Genomic DNA, 22593 nt, shown 5'->3' on the forward strand with positions numbered 1-22593 from the left:
GAGAGCATGTATTTGGGGATTGAAGGACATTAACTTGACTTTGATCCATTCATAAGTTTATGCATTGAGTAATTTTCAAGGTATGGAGAAAAAGTGCAATTTCTGTATTGAAAAGTACATTGTTACCATTTTCATCTGGCCTTTGACCCTAAAATTCATAGGATAATCACTGTCAGGCAGAACATGCATAAATATGTAGTAAGTTTCAAGATAACTTGAGCCACTTCCAAGATATGGACAAAAAAAGTTAGTTCAGCACTTTTCCTTGATCTTTGACCTTTTGACCTTTAAGGCAAAAAAAAAAAGTTTCCAGAGAATCTTTATTAGGTTATACATGTATGCATACACCAAGTGTTTAAAAAAAATCCTGCTAGCATTGCATAAATATGAGGGAAATAGTAAAATTTTGAAGTGTTGCCCTTGACTTTTGACCCCTGACCTTTGACCCCATGAACCCTAAATTCTCTAGATAATCACTGCCAGTCAGTACATGTACGGTATATATACTATGTTCCATGAAGATACCTTGAACAATTTCCAAGTTACGGAGAAAAAAGTGAAGTTTTGATATTTTTTACTTGACCTTTTGACCTTTGACCTTTTACCTCATGACCCCAAACTTTCACCGGAGAATCTTAATTGGGTAATACATGTATACACTAAGTTTCAAGAAAATATCTTCAGGCATTGCATAGATATGGTGGAAATAGTGAAATTTTAGGTATTTGACCTTGACCTTTTGACCTTTGACCTTGAGCATGTGCACCCAAAAGTTGATAGGCACAACTTCACTCCCTAATACACATACATGCCAAGTTTCATTAGGATACCTCAAAAGGTTTTTTAGTTACGCTGTCCACAAAATTCATTACGGACGGAAGGACGGACGGACGGACAACCCGAAAACATAATGCCTCCACCACCACTTCCTGGCGGAGGCATAAAAATAAATAAAAAATGACATGACGCTGTTTGTCACAAATGTGCTGGGTGTCTGCTTTCCTAGAACTACCATAGGTTTCATTGGGATGGATGGCTAAATTGTTTAAGAGAGCAAGTATTCAGGAATTTGAGCATCTTTACTTGACCTTTGAACCTTGCCCTTTGACCCCATGACCTACAATTCTTCAAATAATCACAAACTGGTAACATCCATTTTCATGACAATATTTTGAGCTTATGGGAAAAATTGTGACATTTTAAAATTCTCATCCAACCTTTGACCCCATGGCCCAAATCTTTCCTTACCAAATCATTGTGCAGTACATGCATGTTAACAGTATGTACCGATACCTAGTTTGATTAAGTTCATGCACTGAGTAATCTCCAAGGTATGGAGAAAAAGTGTAATTTTAGCATTAAATAAAAGCATTTTAGCATTTTCACCTGACTTTAAACCCTTCACCTTTGACTCCATGACCCTGAAATTCCCAAGAGAATCATTGTCAGGCCATTTCCGAGATATGGAAAAACAGTGAAATTTTAGCATTTTCACTTGACTTTTGACCTTAGACTCCATGACCCAAAACTTTTCCTGGAGAATCCTTATCTTATAATGCATGTTTACACTAAGTTGCAAGAAAATACCTTCAGGTATTATATTACCTAGGTATGGGAGAAATAGCGATTTTACCCTGGCCTTTGACTTTGAGCATGCGCATCCAAAAGTTGATAGGCACAACTTCACTCGTTCATACATGAATATGCTGGACGGAAGGACAGACAGACAAAAAAGGGCGGACAAACGGATGGACAACCCGAAAATATAATACCTCCAGTGACACTTCGTGGCGGAGGCATAAAAACGAAACATTTTTTCTCAAATCAATACATATAGATTGCACACAGTGGTGTACTTCTTCTTCTTCTTCCTGTATTGTGCAGACCCTCCTGAGAGTATACTCGCACTCTTTGAACTATTCTGTTTTTGGAATTGGCAACAAATTTCATCTTTGACGAGGTGTACCAGCGGTCAAGCTTTTTTTTTTTTTTTTTTTGGGGGGGGGGGGGGAGAGCCACTCACAAAATTGCTCTTGGTGAAGAAATACACAGGAGTGAATACACTTTTCTCTTTTATTTAACTAATAACTAATAACATTAGTGACATACAGCTATTATATGTACCTACCTAGGCAATAAGTGAAAAACTAACAATTTAACTATTTGTTGTCTGGGACAGCTGTTTTCAAGGCAGTAAGAATCATTGCAAGTTACAGATGTGGTTAGTCACTCCTAAAATGTGGTCAAGGTTATTATTCCAGCATGGAACGATGCAAAATGAACATGTTCTTGTCTAATTTGCGAGCAATAAATCAAAAAATTTCACTAAATGTTCCAGTCAGAAGAGTTCTGCAAAGCTAAAGAAACAACCAGTAACCTCACAGTACATAATTTGTGACTCTTTTCCAGTTCACTTCTACTAATTCTTTAGTGCTGTGGATATTTCATGAAACATCATCTTGACCCGAATGTACCTAATTGGAAATGGCATCTGCTCACCTTTTCTGATGTTGCAGGAGCTGCTGTCTGGCTGGTGGGCCATTCAAATACACATTTGAGTTTGGTATCCATAATACTGCTTGTATCAGATGACTTCCACTGCAAATATACAATTGTAGATAGTTTACAAGTATTAGAGATTTCATTCACATGAAAGGGTTGTAGACTTGCAGAGAAAGAGGATCTGACAGAGAAGGCATACAGAAGCAACAGGTTTTGATCAAATCTAGTAAAAAAAAAAACCAATCAAACTGACTGTGTAAAGTATTGTCTGTTCAAAGAGTATTCTGCTTCTTATACACTATCAAAAATATGATTTTCCACATCCTTGGTATAATTAACTTTGTGTTCTAATTATCACAGCAAATATAGGTCCTGTAGTTCTAGAAAGAAGTAAATCTTCAGAGCAAAGTCTTTGAAAATATTTCATGACAGGTTTTGCATATATGTAACAGTATTACGGGATTTCTTGAAATTAATGGACTCATTGTAACATTAATTCTACTCTGGTGGAAATCTTGAAAGACACCTAAAAACTGGACTTTCATCCACAGGCACTTAGCCAATGCTATTAGGTATTGTTTTCCATGATACCTCTCAGACAAATGTCTTACAAGAAGCAACTACATAGCTAATATGTTAACACATCCATTTCTTGCGATCAACTAGACATGGATAAGATCAAGCAATCAAACTAACTACACAAGATAATAATTACAGTTCATTTGTGGTAAAGAACTTTCAAGCAGCAAATAAGCTCCCTGATGTACTTACTACTGATTCCATATCCACTTCCTGACTGGGTATTATAATGGCCTGAACCATAAATTTGTGCTTATTCTTTTCATTGGGATCGAAGTCAAACGGCTGGAGCATGACTGCACAAGTAAAGAAAGAGGAAACAAAGAAACAAAGAAAACAATCACGCATTCAAATTTCAGCAGGAAGAAAACAATGCAAGAAGTTAAATATTTAAAGGGGAACACTTTTAATACTTCTCTTTTTCACTAGGTAAACCTATTTGTTTTCATTATTTTCTTCTAAAGATATATCAAAACTCTTCAATAACCTACCGGTATGTGCAGGTAATCTAACAAGACAGGGTAGGAATGACAAATGGGACAGAGGTATTTGACAGGGCTGCTTACTTCTTTTCCCTACTGGTCCAAACCTTGAAGTTACTGGTCCTGTACTTTTTTCCCAACTGGCCCTGACAATGTAATTTTGTTACTTTGCCCGTCATGTCGGACCAGTAAACCTAGCAACCCCTGAAAAGTTGCAGGTCCGACAGTGATTTTACTGGTCTGGGACCATCGGACCAGTACCAGTGTGCAGCGTTGTATTTGATAATAGATTTGATTTCATTTACAAGATGCACAGTATATAACAAATTAACCAGAAGAAGCAACACTCTTAAGAGAAAATTTATACAGCACTAGCCCATGTACGAATAACTCAAACCTGTGGGACAGCATTAATTATCTTACTTAACATACAAACAGATCTAGTCATCATGACATTTGCTGCTAGCAAATTTTGTGCCCTGCAATGCTCCCTACTAAAGTGTACACCAGAGAGTCTTCCTTACCTTGTACAGTAACGGTTTGCTTGGGCACAATGATTCCACTGTTTGGCCTCACGCAGTACCTCCTGGGAGCAGTTGTCTTGATTTTGAAGCATAGTATCTTATCGGAGGGATTTGATAGTGTCAGCTCAGATGTGACCACATCAGTGAAGGGTCCTGTACATAAGAGAGATTCAGATGTTTATTGTTGACCATGTCCGTTTTATCAATTCTTTCTCACTGTGAGAAACATAACTTTGGAGAGAGCGAGACAGAGAAAAAACAAACAAACGAACACTATAGACAATTGAGGTATGGTCTTGGGTTAAATCTTTCCGACGGACATCAAATGGTAAACCACAGAGTGAAATGGTTGCATGACATTGAGTATTGTCTTGCAAGTGATCTTCCTGACAACTATGGATATTTCACTTGAAGACGGAAAAAGTTTTATTGATCAGTATTACTGGGAAGACATGCTGCTGAAAAAATTGTAATTTTACTTTCCAGTTTGTATTGATCAGTGCTGGGGTAAGGAATGCAAGGCATTGAATCATGAAGTATATAATAGAAAGCTAAACATAGACAGCCAGTACAGGATACAGACTGCAGACAGTGCATATGAACAGCTTCAAATCTTGTGAATAAACAACACTCTGATTGTTGTCAATACTTCAAATCAATTGGTAAGTCTTCAAATTAAAGAAATTTTTGGATTTTAAGTTGATATTTACCCGCGATACTAAATCTGTCATGATCCTGAATGCTACAATGCGAAGCCCCATTACGCTATGCGTATTGGGCTGCTGGTCGCAGTTACATGTAGCTATGCGTATGGGGCTGCACGCTGCTGGTCGCAGTTATCATGCAATAATGGTTTCGTGCAATACGTGTACTACCTCGCCGCCATACGGCGGCGGCTCTGGTATGAAACCATTATTGCATGATTACTAAGACATGAGAGCACTTTGGGGTGAGTAAGTCTCACAGTGTTAGTTATATGAAAGGTACTTTAACCTGAAACACAAACTAAGACAAGGAAATTCAGGGAAACTTTGAGGTACCGAAACTTTATATTACCCCCTTTAACACTAAATTTAATGGCAAGAACAGTTATTTTCTACAAGTTTACAACGTAATTTACCATTACAAACATTTGCTTGTCACGTTACATTCTACTCTGAAATTAAATTGCAATCAACGGATCATATATTTTTGTAAAGGTCTGAATCAGATTCTATCTAAATACGTCTTACAAGACTCAGAGGGAAGCCACTACTTAAAAACGCTAGACTTTTTTGTACACAAGTGTTTATCGACAACGAAAATGACACATACGACAGAATCGCACCTCTGCACTAACTGTGCAGTGTGCGCACGGTACCGACGACCGAGTACGAAGTTGTAACGTTACATTCAACACAACTGACTTTCCTACCTCGAAAACGCAGCTCCGTTGGAGGTTTGATTTCTAGTAGTTGATCAGGCTTCGACATCGTTATTTTGAAACGCTGCTTTCCTCCGATATATTACGACCTTACTAACAGCAATTGGGCCTCAGTTTTCGCACAGGTCCTAGAATATGAATCACTGGGAATCACGCCTATACGTTGTGTGTAGTAAACGTCTGTCCAATCCCCACTTATATTACACACAACATGCAATCTATCAAATGTACACGTCGGCCATACACAGTGCAGTGCAGTACATATACAGTACAGTAGAAGCTGCAGCAGCAACCGTATTTTTCTCCGATGCAATATTTCGCTGTGAAATTTGCAAACTTTGTGTGAGACACAGTAGTGAGCCAGCGAATCAATTATCGGCAATAATGCATTGTGGGTGCAAGGTTGGGTGATGGCGCGGGGTATTTGTCGTGTTCTAATTGCATAATCTGAGATCCGAATTTTGGTGCTGATTGAGGGTAAATGACCATAAAAAGTCGTAATAACATCAACCATCTCCTAAGCACAACCCTGCCTCAAAGCTTACTTTTTCATATTCTAACTTCTCATAGCAAGTTCAATGACTAGCGAACGTTCAGTCGCAATGCAATGTTAAAATGAGACGCGTTTTGCAAGAATCGATGGACAATTTCGTCTTCTGATGAACAGTTACACTCATATTCAAAACTAACTAGAGTCGATCATTAATGTTTCTTTAGAGGAAAGTGGGGTAAAACGGACCACTTGACCATGCCAATGGCTCGTCATATATCTGTAATAAGAATGCCCCAGGGTTTGTTTGCTCGTTTTTGTTTTATAACACGGGATATAGGATTTGGTTGAAAGTACAAAAGCCCTTATAAATTTTCTTTAGAACCCTAGGCCAAAAGTTTTCTTGGACATGCCGATAGAAATACTTGTATAAGCTAATGTCCGATTTACCCACGGGGTCGGGTAAAACTTACCTAGGCGAATGGGGAAAATGGACCAATGTGGTCCGCCGTCGAATATCGCTTAATTCAATGAAGATTAGACTTTAGCTTTTTTACTGATTTTGTGATTAAAGGGATTGTATAGTTTTGGTTGAGACCTAATTTCAGGTTTCTAACATTTTTTGGTGAGATAATGAGAAACCTCTTATGAAATGTGAAAGAGCATGTAATTTTATGAGGAATTCAACATTTATTTGATGAAAATTGTTTTTTAAATGGCTGAGATATCCCAAAAAGAGCAATTCTAATAAAGTGTGGGACCCACACTTCACTACGATCGCTTTGTTTTACTTTGTTTTTGGATGTTTCAGAAATTCCAATCCTGATTTTCATCAAATAAACTTTGAATTCCTCTTAAAATGGTATGCTCTGTACTATATCATAAGTGTTTTCTTGGTATCTCGCAAACAGTTAAAAACCCAATTCTCATCTCACTCCACCAATACTGCATCATCCCTTTAAGGGACTTTACCTCTTCGAGTGTTGATCAGAATGTGTGGAGACATTTTGCAGTTTATTTATTTAAATTCCCATTCAGTCATTTTATTTCATCAGTATCAAAATAAGAGCAATTGCAATGGGACCTGACAATCAATATCATTCATTATAGGGTGGCACCATTGATCTTTTTCGCGGCCGCATGTTTTCATGTTATGTGTTGTTAACAAAATTGTCACCTCTTGTAAGCCAACAATCAGAATGATGGAGACTATTTAAAAGCACACTGGAAGAGAGAAAACCGCATGTCCCCCAAAATACAATCGGACTTTCTGCAACGATACCTTTAAAACAGTGAATCAATCCAAATGCAATTTCAAGGTGCGACTGAACTATAACTTTGATAACCCCCCCCCCCCCCCCGGGGGGGGGGGGGGGGGGGCTGTGGCATATACCATGTGGATAAGACTCCCGACTTATATGTCCCGATCGGAGGACCCGAGTTCGAATCTCGCCCAGTGCTTACGTGCTTACGTCCAGTTGGACAAAATGCTTTCACCCACCATGTCCCTCTCAGTGTATAAATGGGTACCTGGCAACGCTACCTATAATAGGGTAATAATAATGATGATTATGATGATTAGTATTGATCTAATAGATTATTATTATGATGATGATGATGATTATTATTATTGTTATTATTATTATCATTATTATTATTATTATTATTATTATTATTATTCATCATCATTATTGCATCTTACAGAAAACCCCATCCGATTTGTTTCAGTTGTCAAAGAGAAATGAGGATCTTTTTAGAGCATGTCAGGAATCCCTTCCCCCCAGGTTTTGTCCGTTCACAGTTCCAAGAGCATCTAAGAGCTGAATTTTGAAGACTGAACGGACCCATGACGATGACATGCTTTCCGGGCATGTTTTACAACGGATCCACAATTCTCTGTAACCACTTAAGCGAATGAACGGGGTTTTCAGCAAAATGATGGTAAAAGGTTATAATTTCATACCCTGAAATGGCATTCAGATTGTTTAATAATTTTGAAAGTTATCAAGAGAAATTCTGATTAGAACTACAACAAAGCCTGAGGCGCGCGTGACTCAAAGATGCACTAAAACGCCGCGTAACCTCAACTTGTGCACTAAAGGTAAGGGTCGTTACTCCAGTGCCATTCACTTCATGGTGAAGTTTTCCTTTAATAGGCCTATATAGGCCTAGAGGAGTGACATCCAACATACTAATAAAAATGAATATAAAATAAATGAGTGATATCAAACAAATAAAACTGAGTATATAAGTATGCCGTATGCGATCATCAACCACCACCCCCCCCCCCAAAAAAAAATACCCAAGAACATCAGTATACCCTATATCAACGGTAGGGGGAGGGTGCCTACACCACCCCCTTTATAAGAGTAATTCCACACCGCTATATCTCACGAACAAGCAAAATCTTCAGAGAATTTAATTTTCATTAGAATGAAATTAAAAAGACAGACTGTACAAGCTTGAAGTTATGAAATCATTTGTATGTGTCACAATATAATAATTATAACATATTATGACTGTTATACTAGGAGTTAGAGGGGTGTTAAGGTTGCTAAGTTGTTTGATAAAACATTATCTTCATATATAACATTTTTAAACGAATAAAGAGCTTTGTGAGGGAGTCATCACCTATGTCTATAGATTTTGCATGATATAGGAGTATACATGTAGTGCTATACAAACATGTATGTTTGTGATCAATATCACTGTTTGTGTAGTGAATTTCGAAACTTTATAATTCTATTTGTATAACTGAACTTTCCATTAGTTTGTTTGTATTCGGTAAAACCTATATGATTTTAACTTACTGCCAACCTAAACGGATCTTGGAATATTGTACTAAGTGATTTGACAAGCAGAGATTTCCCTGTGCGAGGACATAACTGATTTCACACCATTTTTTTCTTTTATTTATATGAGATATAAGTTGTTCAGTGAAACTGTTTGGTTAAACTATCTTTGATCAGGAAGGATGACTGATAATACGATAATGCATAAAGATTACACTGATGGCGTCGTAAAGTAAATCTGATGGCTTGGAAAAAAAAATTATGCACAATTCCACCTGAAAATGGCCATCACTCAACAGTCAGGAGAAGCATTCTTCGCAATATCCCTTTTCGATAGCCATCTTATCAAGACTATTTTTACACCAAGGAGGCAAGTAGGGCTATTGAATAATAGTATTGTAAACCATAATATGTCATACTCGTATTACGTAATTCGTCTGTGCTCGGGCATGGACCTATATACATAGGTCCATGGCTCGGGTAAAAGGCGGCGGCGCTGCATGCTGGTTCTGGATGCTGCTGCTGGTGGTGGTGGTGGTGTGGTGGTGGTGGTGGTGGTGGTGGTGGTGATTTTTTTTTTTTTTTTTGTCAATGGATACAAAATTTATACCAAAACTTAACATCAATCTAATACATTTTGATACACTCTGATACATTTTTTTCCACAATCCATATACACAATCCACATACACATCTCTCTTTTCTAATTCTATTTTTACACTACTAATCACTCATTCTCTTTTTAATTTTATTTTTTCATTGCATTACAAATTCTATTAACTAAATCACTTACCCAAAAAAATAATTTCTTTTCAGCATTCATTCAATCCAACTTAAAATATCAATATCCATTGATTGAAATTTATTGTTAAAAAAACACACACGCAACCCCCCCCCCCCCCACCACCACCACCACCACCACCCTATGCTCCCGTCCATTCTCCCTCTTCTTTTACTACCCTACCCCATTCCCCCCTCCCCCTTCCAAAACCCCCATCACAACAAAGATCGAGAGGGCGGGGGGGGGGGGGGGGGGGGCGGGGGGGGGGGCACGGCGGAAACACATCCTATCCTGCATGCATGCAGTGTACATGAGCGAGCGTAGAACTGGCGACGACTAGTGAGTCCATCTAGCAGAATATCCAGCGTGAACAGATTGAAAACGGCCAAAAAATGGCATCTGTGCAGCTCGGTGAAGGGGAAAAGACATTCATAATACATGGCGTAAAAGTGGGTTTGAAAAATTCATTCTTATCGTGTTCTTCCCATTCGTTTTTGTACCATGTGCCATGCCCGAATTCTTTATTGTCATAGTCCCACTAACGTCTTTTTATGTTACCAAGATGTACCGGTATCTCCTCTTCATCATGAAGCTTTTTTAGTACCGCCGACCGGTATAACTTACTTTAAACGTCTAGTCTAGATCAGATAACTATACACAGCCCAGTCGCTGTATCCCCACGGCGTCTGGTCGGGCTAAGATCAGAGGGTGCGTTCGAGCGCTCTAAAGCGAACCAAAGCGAACTGAACCAAAAAGCGTACCGTACCATGCTGCCACTCCAGTTTTGGAGCGTTCGAGCGCTCTTTTGAGAAAGCGTACCTCACGAGTTATTTTTAGAAAAGGTCACGCATTTTTGTAGCAAGAATGTCATCCACCTGGTGCTTGAACTACTTACAGCTGTCCCGAACAAAGAGAATGATGTTTTTGCATTGTAACATATTTGCATGATACGCGCATGCTTTACAGTGAATACAGTGAACTTTTGGTACGGTACGCTTTTGCTATTTGGTACGCTTTTCACGGTTTTGGAGTACATCAGGAAGTGGTCGACTTTTGGCTCAATATAGTATGGTACGGTACACTTCAGGAGTGTTCGAGCGCTCCTCTAACGCGGGTACAGTACGGTATGGTACGCTTTTATAGGAGAACGCTGGAATGCACCCAAAGAGCTAGTAGGACGTAGGAGAGTGGATCGTAGACACCGGACCCTCTTTTTTTCTTTTCGTGGTTCTGAATTCCAGTCTCAGAGGATAAAATTTCGCCCAAAAGTAACACCAATTATTCACAAAGTCCTGAAAATTACGAATTTAGCAAAATTATGAAATTTAATATTCACTCCGATTTTTTGAAAATTTAGTTAAATTTAGATCTTTAAGTTGTCTTATCTTTCAGGAATAGTGTGGTGTAAAATCGCATTATAATTCCAGACCCCAGACCCCAGACAAGCTAGTCAAGAAGCATAGTGAGTGTGAATTGTTGAATTTTGTGAATTATTTATCTTTTTTGGAGAAGTTGTAACAGGCATACGAAACTTCGAGATGTGGAGTGAAGGAAGGAGGATATTGGTTGAAAACAGTGTCCATCTTGCATTGCTATGGTGACCCAAGGGGTGACCGGAGGTGAAATTATGTCATTCATGAAGAATTTTAGATTTATACACAATTGTTTGCAACACAGTGGACTAGAGCAGTCATAAAATGTTGCTCCTGATTGTGGAGTGACCATGAGCAGATATGGTCAGAGAATTGACGAAAACAATTCTTAGTAAAGTGTTGCTCTTTAACCTATCCTGCACGGGATATGTTTTGAGAGTTTGCTGTTACAATTAATGACTCTGCTGCTGATAGTGTTGGCTTGATATTTACTCTACAAGTACAAATCTTGATACTTCATTACACAACAGGACAACTTACGATCTGATGGCAGATCCTGCAGATCTTATCGCAACATGGAGCTGGAGTGTGGTGTGGTATCCAACACAAGTGGATCAGCAAGACTGATTCTGTCAGATACTCAGGTAAGATACCATATCACAGGTTTTGATTTCATATACTTTGTCACATCATTTCATTTGTTCTGGTTTTCAATACTATTTGAAACCAGAAAAGATTTGTAAAAAAAGTGACAAAAATTTCCTTTTTTTGTTCTTTTACAAGAAGTACATATTTGTATACATCAAGACATTCAGAACTTGGCAGTCATAAAGCAAGCTTGCACCTCATATTTCTTGGTTGATGAACAGTGATATCAATCATTTAAGCAAATAGGCCTTGGAGATACAGCTACAAGTAAGAATGACATTCATAAGAAATAAATTCAGACAACAGGCTGATATTTGATTTACCCTCTTTTTAAAACTAAATAGGTCTTGTGTGTTGTGTAATGTTATGAATATGTGGGTTCTATTGATAACATGCATGGTAATGAATTAGTGATGTTTTGGGTAAATTTGCTCCAATACTCAGATGAGTAAAGTCAAAATTGAATACTGGTTGTGGTCTTTATGTCCTAGTCCTAATTTGTCCTTTACAAAAGCAACTCAAGACATCTACAGATATTGCTCACTTTCTTGCCTTACTTCCCAGGTAAATCAGCAATAATTGAAAAGAAAGAAAATCTGATCAGTAAGCAAGGATACAAACTTATAACTCGATCATAATTCAAGATTCAAAACTCAGAATAATTGGTTGTCACTTCAGTGCCATGTAGTTCTATGGTATAAATGCATGGTATCTACTTCACAGGTATTGGTCGGTGTGAAAGCAGAGATGGGACCCCCAGCAGAGTCTTGTCCATACCAGGGTTCCATCGAGTTCTTTGTTGATTTCTCAGCAAATGCCTCACCCAAATTTGAAGGCAGGGGAGGCACTGAGCTGGCCACAGAGATTGCCAATATGCTGGGGATGGTGTACAAGGATGAGAAGGTTAGATATGAATTGAGGTGCATTTGGTCTAATGCTGTGTGAAGGTGACTGCTAGTGTAATTGTTCTTTAAGCACACATTTCAAGAGTAATTCTGGTGTAAATAGAGTAAGTAAGATACAAAGCAACAATTCAGTGAAGTTTTGCAATTTTGGACACATTCATTTAGTATCAGCCGCATTTGAAAGGAAATACTGGGTAAGATGTTATTACAGTTATAGTCATGAGTCAGTGATCGCACATTTGCAGCCTCATCCATATCAAACATGAAAGCCCAAATATAAGATTCAAACTTTCGAAATCCATTTGTATACATGCATAATATATCTACATTCAAGGTATTTTCAACATTATTCATTTACGAAATTGTGCTCATAAATTGGATGATGTTCAAATGAAATTGGTTGAGTTCATTCCAAAGCATAGTCTTGTTTGCAAAAAATGTAGGATTTCTTTTTTTTTCCTTCCCAGAAATTGGATTACAAGTCTCTCTGTGTGATTCCAAGGCAATGCTGTTGGACGCTATATGTTGACATAGTGGTACTCGAATGTGGAGGCAACTTATTTGATGCCATTGCTCTTGCGGTCAAAGCTGCTCTTTTCAATACAAGGTACTTGAAATGACAGTATCATTTTGTCACTTTGTTGGATATGCTAAACCTGTATCTGAGGAAGGCCTGAATTTTCCTGTCCTCTAAGGGGCACTTTAATACTTTCATGATACTGATCGTTACACTGGTTACAGCACGTTTAGCCCATGACATGCTTTATGTTATGTCCAAGCTGTCAATGAATTATTGTGCAACATTATCGCACAGGTACTTAAAATCCTCATTATACCCCCGCCAAACGAAGTTTGAAGGGGGTATATAGGAATCAGCGGACGGTCGGGCGGTCGGTCGGGCGGTCGGTCGGTCGGTCGGGCGGTCGGGCGGTCGGTCCGTTGCAAATCTTGCGTCGCGAACTACTTCCTCAGTTTTCAACCGATTCCCATAAAACTTGGCACAGATGTGTGCCTTGGGTTGTAGATGTGCAAGACGTATTTTTTGACAGTACCCTAAAGTACGTTGCCATGGTAACGGCATATTATGGGCAAAAATGGGTACAAATCTTGCGTCGCGAACTCCTCCCACAGTTTTTGATCAATTTTTATGAAATTAGGTACAGATGTTCATCTGAATATGTTAATGTGCAAGACACATATTTCCGCAGTGGCAAAAAGTGCGTTGCCATGGTAACGGCATGTTATTGGTAAAATATAGGGCAAAATGCTTCATGGCAAAACTGCTTCATCAGTGTTCTTCCAATTCTCATGGAATTCATATTGAATGTTTGTCTTAGGATATAGGTCAGCATGACACATTTCTTGACAGTGACAAAAAGTATGTTGCCATGGTAACAGCTCACATATTATGAGCCAAAATGATGGAAAATTTTGTGTTGCAAACTACTTCCTCAGTTTTTGCCCAATTTCCATGAAACTTGGTACAGATGTGTGCCTTTGGTTTTAGATGTGCAAGACGCATTTTTTGACAGTACCCGAAAGTACGTTGCCATGGTAACAGCATATTAATGGCAGAAGATCAAGGAAAGATCTTGCGGATTTAACTACTTCCTCAGTTTTTTGACCAAAGCTTATGAAATGTGGCACACACCTTGATCTTGGTGGGAAGATGTGGAAGACATATTTTTCGGACGTGTCGGAAGCTGCGTTGCCATGGTAACGGCATATAAATGGCAGAAGATCAAGGAAAGATCTTGCGGATTGAACTACTTCCTCTGTATTCGACTGAAGCTCATGAAATGTGGCACACACATTGGTCTTGGTGGGAAGATGTGCAAGACATATAGATTTTTTGGACGTGTCGGAAGCTGCGTTGCCATGGTAACGGCATATTAAGGCGGAAGATCAAGGAAAGATCTTGTGGATTGAACTACTTCCTCAGTTTTTGACAAAAGCTTATGAAATGTGGCACACACAATAGTCTTGGTGGGAAGATGTGCAAGACATATTTTTCGGACGTGTCGGAAGCTGCATTGCCATGGTAACGGCATTTAAATGGCAGAAGATCAAGGAAAGATCATTCCTTGGGTAAGACTGTCGTCACGGGGTGGGGGTAGTAATCACAATAAGTGATATTTCTAGTTTGTTATGATGCAATAAGACTTTCTGTGTTGGATAGATTTGTAAAAAAAAAGAAGATATTGAATTAAATTTACAGTTGGGATTCATGTTTTGACAAAGTATCCTTTCACCAGTTTGCATTCTGCTCAGGGACGGAAAGTTATGAAAAATTGTCAATGTTACAGTAATTGGTTCCAAATAGCATGCCAGACTTGAATTCAACATAAACACATACTTATCTCTTCTACACTCTGGGTGTCTAGAAGTCTTGAATTTTACATACTCAACCGCACTTACCAAAAAACTACCGGGCAGGTATGTTTTTATTCTAGATAGAATTTGGAGTTATTGGTGCAAAGGTGAAAGGTGTAGTTTTAACTTCTAATGTACCAGTACTTTTTTAAACCGCCAAGGACGGGCTGATTTTGCTGCAACATGCAATTCCCATAGACACTTGCCCGAGTATACTCGGGAGTCATCCTCAACAGCTTAATTGAGTGCATGAATGTGGGAAACACAGAGGAGGTATGTATTATTTTCAATTCGCAGTTAAAAAAAAAGAGAAAAGAAAATTGTTACCTGTATTGGCAGTTTTCTCCCATATATACGCTGGTCAAAATTCCATTCCTGATCGAAGGGTTCTCATTGCAAATTACGCACTCTTCTTGGATATGATATAGAATACCAGATGTGCGTGTGCAGAGGGACATGGATGGTACAGAGGACATTGAAGTTTCCGACAATCCTCACGACTACCACAAGCTGGATACCCAGCAGCTTCCCCTCCTGGTAACAGTCAGCAAGGTGAGGAGTGTTGAATATTCCACTTTGTTTATGCAATCACTCAAGATACATGTTGCTGTTTATGATTTTGATAAAAATATGAACAGATACTTATTCATCTCCTGTAAAACCAGAAATATTTGCAGCATGAAATTTCAATGCATGCTGTAATAATTTCTGTCAACTCAATCTCTTTGAATGCCATCAACCAAATGTGGTGGTGGCTTGAATCATTGTTCACCCTGTAAAATAGTTTTCTACTGGTGCATTTGGAAGTCACTTGCATAGCTATTTCATTGCCTTTTCAGAAAAGCAAACAAAACAAAACAAAACAAAGCTAAGTAAAAAAAAACAACCCACATTTGCCTGTGATGTACACTGTAAGTCAAACAAACCCACTCAGGTGACTGAGGTTTGACAGTTCCCCATGAAGGACATTGTGATGTACTGTACAGGAGGATTTTAGGGATTGAATGAGCCCTATGGAAGTAAAGCTATTTTAAATTTAAAGCACCCCAGGGGATATGCAGATTAGTGACCAAAGGATGGCAGGGACTTATACCAGGCAAAGCTGATTCTGTACAGACAGCTGATCAGACACTGTCTTGTCCTGATGTAATCCTAGAGTGTGTCCACTGAGCTCCAACACTACATGTAGAGTTCAGTGAGTGTGTCCCATTGAGTTGAGCATGAATTGCTTGGTTCTCTGTCCCTCCAGGTCGGCCAGGGTCACATCGTCGATGCCACCCTCCAAGAGGAAGCCTGCAGCATGGCCTGTCTTGTGGTGGCTGTCACCACAGAGGGCGCTATTGATGGTGTTGTGAAAAAGGGCTCTGGGAGTTTGGCTGTGGAGAGCATCCATGATATGCTGATGGTGAGGAACCAGTTCTACCCCCCCTTCCCCCTCCCCCTTCCCCCTCCCCCTTCCCCCTCCCCCTTCCCCCTCCCCCCCCCCCAAAAAAAAAAAATGCAATTGCACTCCATGTGCATGTTGACTTTGAAAAATCAAAGTGGGTAAAATCAAGCAAACATAATTGTAGAAATGTTCATTAAAATTGGACACACATGATTAGAAAGTTGTGGAATTTTGAATTTAGCAAAGTGGGTAAAATTAAACAAATGTAATGGTAAAAAATGTTCGTTAAAATTGGGATCACTTTTCCGTGTTACCTAGAACCGTGATATTGGTTTCATGTTAAATGAGGAAACCAACTGAAAATTTATATTCAGTCAGTGGAAGACTTGTAATCACCTCAAAATTACTTTTCATACTAGTTGTAATTAAAATTATTGTGTAATGAAAACATGTATAAAACTGTACTATCCCATGCTCTTCTTTCCTTACCCAGTTTTTATGTAGCTGACAGCAAAATTACCATGTACAGTGTATTTCTATATTTGCTAAAACCAGCAGTAGTAGGAAGTGGAAGTGCACTTTATGCTTTTTCCCCAAAGGTGATGCATGTATAAGCTGGCTTTTGTGCAGTTCCAACTTAATACATGTATTTTTTTTTGTTTTGTGTAGTTTTGTTGTTTGTTTTTTTGGAGGGGGGTGTCAAAAATTGTAATGTCATATGTGGTGGCATAGTTGAATGCTGGATGTATTGTAGCCCGATGGAGCACAGCGTCCCTGTGCACCAGCGCGACACTTGTGTACAGTGACAGGGTTGTGTATAGTTAGATGTATTGGAGATGATTGTTGATATTTTAAGGTGTGAAATCTCTGAAATGATTTGTAAGATTGGTGTGCCCTCACCAGCTCACCTTGGACTATATTATTCTCTTTAGTCTCTTGATGTTTGTAAATCCTCCCTGCAGACAGCAAAACAGATTGGAACTGATCTGAACCAACATCTACAACAGTTTCTCAAGAAGGAAGGGGACAAAACGTCCAGCAAGGGATTTCTGACTTGATGCGGGGCAGTGCAGTGCAAGAGAGCCCTCATTGTCAGTTTATATGGAGTGGTGATCTGTTGACTGATAGGAAGCAGTCATGTGAGGATGTCTTTGATATTGTCGACACCTGGAAGAGACAAGATGGTTTTTGTGATCCTGTGTCAAACTCCAGACTCATCAAAGCTAATCATGGCATCAGATGTGACACTTTATTGCCATTCACTTGCTCCTACTAGACTTTCTCAGATTTCGCTGTACACGTACCTGGAAAAACGGGCAATCCAGTACGGCTGCCGACCAGTTTACCCTGCCCTGCGAGAAAGTTGTGTGCCAGGATTAACAGATCAGCTTGTGGTCACGTGTTCCATGCATTACAGATGTTTTCAGATGATGTGACGATCATATAGTGGCTTTAAACTTTTTGCTCTGTGGCCCATTACCTTGATGAGCTTCATACGGGGCACTCTTTCTAATACTGAAGATGCATGAAGTGATCCCTGCTTGTTTACTCTTTTGGAACATGGAAGACACTGGGCAGCAACACCATTATATGGCTGTATAACTTGTAATGTCATCATGTACATTCACTACCTTTATCCAAAGGTGAAAATCTATAATAAATGTAGTGAAATGAAAATATTTTGTAACAAGGCAAAGTTGTGATATTGGTCAATTTCTTTCTGATACATTGTACGACTGTATTATGAATCCTTTGAAGTTAGCATGTGAATGTGAAAATCTTCATTCACTCTGTTGTACTGCTCAATAATGAAACATACATGTAGTACTCTGCCTGTCCAATGTCTGAAATTCACTGCAGTCCAACCTGTGAAACAAAGCACCGAGTGTGCATTATCTGGCTCTGATGTACTTGTGTATCCATGTTGATAACTCGAATTCCACAGAGCCACATTGCACCAAAATTACAGAAAATACTTATTACATATACAGTCAACCTTGCTCAAGTCGACCTTGCATAAGTCAAATAATCGCCCAAGTCGAAGGTCTCTTCCAGTCCTCTTTATATTCTCTTGACTTTAATCCCTCATAAGTCTAAGTTTCTCTAAGTTGAAGCTATTTCTTCAGTCAAAATAGATTCAACTTAGGCAAGGTTGACTGTAGCTTATTTCCAATCACTTACATAAATTCAAACCAAATCGGTTTTCAGGAGGCATTGATATCAACAGCGACTTTCATGTTGTTCCTCCAAACAACTCTTTCTTTATGAGCTAATTTGCAATCGCAGCGTACGCTGCCTGCACAATCCGAAACTTAAGTTACCGTAACCTACTAATTTTTTATTCAAAGGTCTATATTTATGTGAGTGATTTGAAAAATGAGCTCAACTTGAGACACACAAATTGTTGGTTTACCCACCTCATTTTCCTCCCCCTAGACATGCACACACACTTAAACACTCCACCAGATACCAGGTAGTCATATCTTCATGGAACAAGGCCAGTGGGAGATATAACCCAGAACCCAGCTCCACGATGTAACAATGTACTGTATACACCGAATATTTCACAAGGTTTTTATTTTTGCGAATTTCGCCAGTCAGGTGCTATTTGCAAATTGAAAGAGTGATACATTTCTCTGTTCAGTACTGTGCTCCACAATCACAAATTTAAACCACTTGTAAAATTTCCAGAAAGACCCGATTTGTGAAAATGTAGACTTGCTAAATATATGGTGTATACAGCGTTTATGAAAACATCACATGCCAAAAGGACACACGATAACCTTTTGTAGAGATTGTTCATTCTTGCTGGGTAATCTTTAATTATACAGATTATTTTACAGTACATACACATTATGTGAGTACATAAATTGTACTCAGTGGACAAAGTGCTGTCAAATAAATATGTACAACACCCGACCAAACATGTTGCCTGTAGACCATTGTTATCAATTCTTTTTGTGTGTGTGTGTGTGTGTGTGTGTATGAGTGGGTACATTGTACAGAATATATGTGGTCTCTTTACATGTCTCTTGTGTATCCAAAGGAGACCAGGATGATACAATTAAACATTGTTATAACAAGGACGGATATAGGGAGATCCTGATACCAAGGAGGTCGAAGAGATGGAGTAACAACAGAGTTATTCCCTTTGATCCATGTTCGAAGCCACTGCTCAAAAATATTTGAAGCATGTGCCGAACAGGATCTGCCACGCTGATACGAAGACAATTGACTCTTGTCTCATTGCATAATCACCAGCCACTTTCAAAGGAAGATACGTCTTTGTGATGGTAATTACTTTTCGCTATCCCTTCTATTTAAAGCTAGGTGGTACAGACACAAGGATGCGCAAACAGAAATTGAGGAAAAAAATGCTGAAATGAAGATGAAAATTACTCGATTGGGCATATGCGGGCACTAATCTGATATATATATCAATAAAGAATTATACTTGAAGATTATTACATGTTAGTTTCATTTGGGGAAATTAAGTCGAAAAGTGATAAAACCAGCTTTCCAGGATGGTACAGTTTTAAACATTTTCACATAATACAGCTCTGATTTACACTTTTGCTTTACATGCTTTATTATTAAGTGAAATTTCATTTCAGGGCAAGTCCAAGATAAGGTCCCCTCAGAAGGCAAAATTTCATCTTTGCTCAATATTGACATATTTGGTATCATTTTGAAGCTTATGAGTTGAAGTTTTGATTTCCATGGAGGAAAAAATGATATTATGTAAATTTATGCAAATTTCAAGGGCTTCATTTGCATAAATGTAAAACACAGCGTTACGTATGGGACATTTATAAAAATTCATATTTATTCAAAGGAAAGCAAATGATATTTGATTAATATGTGGACATAAGAAGTTCATCAAATAGTTTAACTTGGTATGAAAATTTAGGGATTATGCAAATGATTATGCAAATTAGCTCGTGTCCTATCATGAGATGTCCCATACGTAACAAAATGAGGTCATTTTTTTAGGTTTTTTCTGAAATTGCTAAGGTTATTTTAATGCCCTTTTGGAAAGTTCTAATTTATTGTTTAGAGAAAATAAATACCATAGAAAAAAGAAAAAACAGTAAAAGAAATATTCTTTATTAGGCATTGAAATAATGTTACGTATGGGACAAATGCGTTACGTATGGGACATCCTCATATATATTGCATGTGAATGCATGTAGCTAGCTGGGAAGGTCTCTCAGTGCACAAATGGTCAATCATCCTGGAGAAAGCATCCCAACTTTGGAGCTACTTTTTTGAGTTATAGACACTTGAAACAATACATGTACTTGACTGAACAATTTTCAGAAAGGGGGAGGGGAAGATGGCAAAGTACACAATGAAAATCAGCATTAAAGGGATGGTATAGTTTTTGTAGAAATAAAATGGGGATTCAGTTTTCAACATTTTATGAGATGACTGGAAACCAACAATATGAATTACTAAAAAGCATACAATTCTAAGACTAGAGGAATTCAAAGTTAATTTGATGGAGATCCAATTTGAAATGGTTGTGATATAAAAAAAAATAAAATAAAGTAAAATGATTTTTTTTTTTTTAAATTGCAAGTGATACACAAATTGTCCTTATTCAGTTTTCAATAGTAGCCACAACAAAATTCATGGGTATACATACTGAGGTGTGACTCAAATCAATGACCTGACTGCTAGACAGACATCATACATCTACTCGATTACTGGAATTCCACGCAGCAGGTATTGCTTATCTATCAAGATTAATATTTCTTGTGTCAAGTTGTTTTTTATTGAAACTAAATGGCAAACTGCCCTTCATCAATGGAAGTAAACACTTTAAAATATTCATTTTTTAGGTAGTAACTATCCTGATTAAAATAGGACATACATACTCAGGTTGGTCATAAATAATATAGAATATGATTGAGTATGATTATGATGGTAAATTATTTGGGGGATGTTGTTCCCTTGACAATCTGGATCAGTATTTGAGTAATTTCAACTGATTCCACCTCAATAATTAAATGCAAAAATTTGGTTATGGGTATTTTGCAAAATTATTTTGCAAAATACCCATAAACATGGTTCTCCACACACTGAACGAATGGGGGACAAAGGGCATGCATACTCAGGTTGGTCATAAAAATATGAAAATATGATTGAATATGACTATGATGATGAATATTTGGGGAATATTGTTTCCTTGACAATCTGGATCAGTATTTGAGTAGTTTCAACTGATTTTACTTCAATAATTATGCAAAATACCCATAAACATGGTTCTCCACACACTAAATGAATGGGGGACAAAGTGTCCCATACGTAACTGTCCCATACGTAACACGTCATGTCTCTCTTTAATTAGAACCTGTAATTAGAGCTTTTTGCCTAATGACATGAAACTTACCTGTGATAATCTTGAATGTTGTGACTTTCATCACAGTGAGTTACAAGTTGTAGAATGAAATACTTTCAGAGAGTTTTGAGGTTGAAAAAAATGTTCAAAAAAACAAAATTTTTCTGGTCCCATACGTAACGGCACATATTTTCTCTTCTAGAATATAATTGTCAAGGTCATTTTTTGCAATTTTTTACATGATTATACTTCTCCTAGATATCAATCACCATGATAAAGTTCAATATGATCAAAGGCCATTAACACTATTTTTCAGGTCATAAAAGTCTCTGAATGTCCCATACGTAACGTGCGTGTTATCTTGGACTTGCCCTTCATTTAATAAATAAATAAGCAAAATACGGCCAACATTTTGGCAACATTCAAAATGAATCTTCAGATTGCTCAGCAAAACGGCGGCTTGGAATATTGATTATCAGAGGCACAAGTGCACCTGTGGAATTCTTTTGCACATCAATAGAAATCTGACATCTGTTTGAATAATTACAGCCAGTTGGAACTCCATGTATAAAACCTTTCTTGCTGATACAAGGCAATTTTGCATGTCCCGGTCCTTTAATATTCTCTTGTTTTTAGACCTGATATGACATGATACCCTATAAAACAAGTAAATTTCAATGGTCCAAAGCATCTTGTCTTTACAAGGTCCCCCTGTACATGCACTAACATTATGTAACAATGCTGTAAGAGCCGACTTGAGTCACAGCACAACTCTTTCTCCCCCCATCAAAACCCAATAGTGATTAATTCCTACATAACAAAGGTGTATGATGGAATTGTGGCATGAACACTGTACAATGTATTACTATCACATGATTGAGAATCAACATTTGACTGAACACAGACTGGTGGCAGGTCTTTCAGTTTCTACAAACAGGTGGCCTTAGAAGTGAGTGTACACAAGAAATACTTTGAACTTTGGGTGGACAT

At 38.2% G+C, this 22593-nt stretch overlaps 2 protein-coding genes across 2 annotated transcripts; one reads left to right on the forward strand and one right to left on the reverse strand.

The window, feature by feature from the left end:
* Window positions 1-2499: 2499 nt before the first annotated feature.
* LOC139713441 (vesicle-associated membrane protein-associated protein A-like) lies at window positions 2500-5693 on the reverse strand (the record flags this gene model as incomplete). Its single annotated transcript, XM_071625170.1, has 4 exons — window positions 5502-5693; window positions 4088-4240; window positions 3274-3377; window positions 2500-2598 (listed from the first exon to the last, which is right to left on the reverse strand). Coding segments are annotated over exons 1-4 (414 nt in total), but the record flags the coding sequence as incomplete, so codon positions are not given.
* A 4200-nt stretch (window positions 5694-9893) lies between these two features.
* LOC139713444 (exosome complex component RRP42-like) lies at window positions 9894-17590 on the forward strand. The gene is made up of 7 exons (XM_071625174.1): window positions 9894-10022; window positions 11477-11590; window positions 12318-12497; window positions 12967-13106; window positions 15301-15424; window positions 16122-16277; window positions 17222-17590. The coding sequence occupies exons 1-7, from the start codon at window positions 9966-9968 to the stop codon at window positions 17315-17317; spliced, it is 867 nt and encodes a 288-aa protein (XP_071481275.1). The 5' UTR covers window positions 9894-9965; the 3' UTR covers window positions 17318-17590.
* The last annotated feature ends 5003 nt before the right edge of the window (window positions 17591-22593 follow it).

This window comes from Diadema antillarum, unplaced genomic scaffold (assembly GCF_040938485.1).
Source record: "Diadema antillarum isolate AM-2024a unplaced genomic scaffold, OU_Dant_1.0 seq00001969_RagTag, whole genome shotgun sequence".
Classification (NCBI taxonomy): domain Eukaryota; kingdom Metazoa; phylum Echinodermata; class Echinoidea; order Diadematoida; family Diadematidae; genus Diadema; species Diadema antillarum.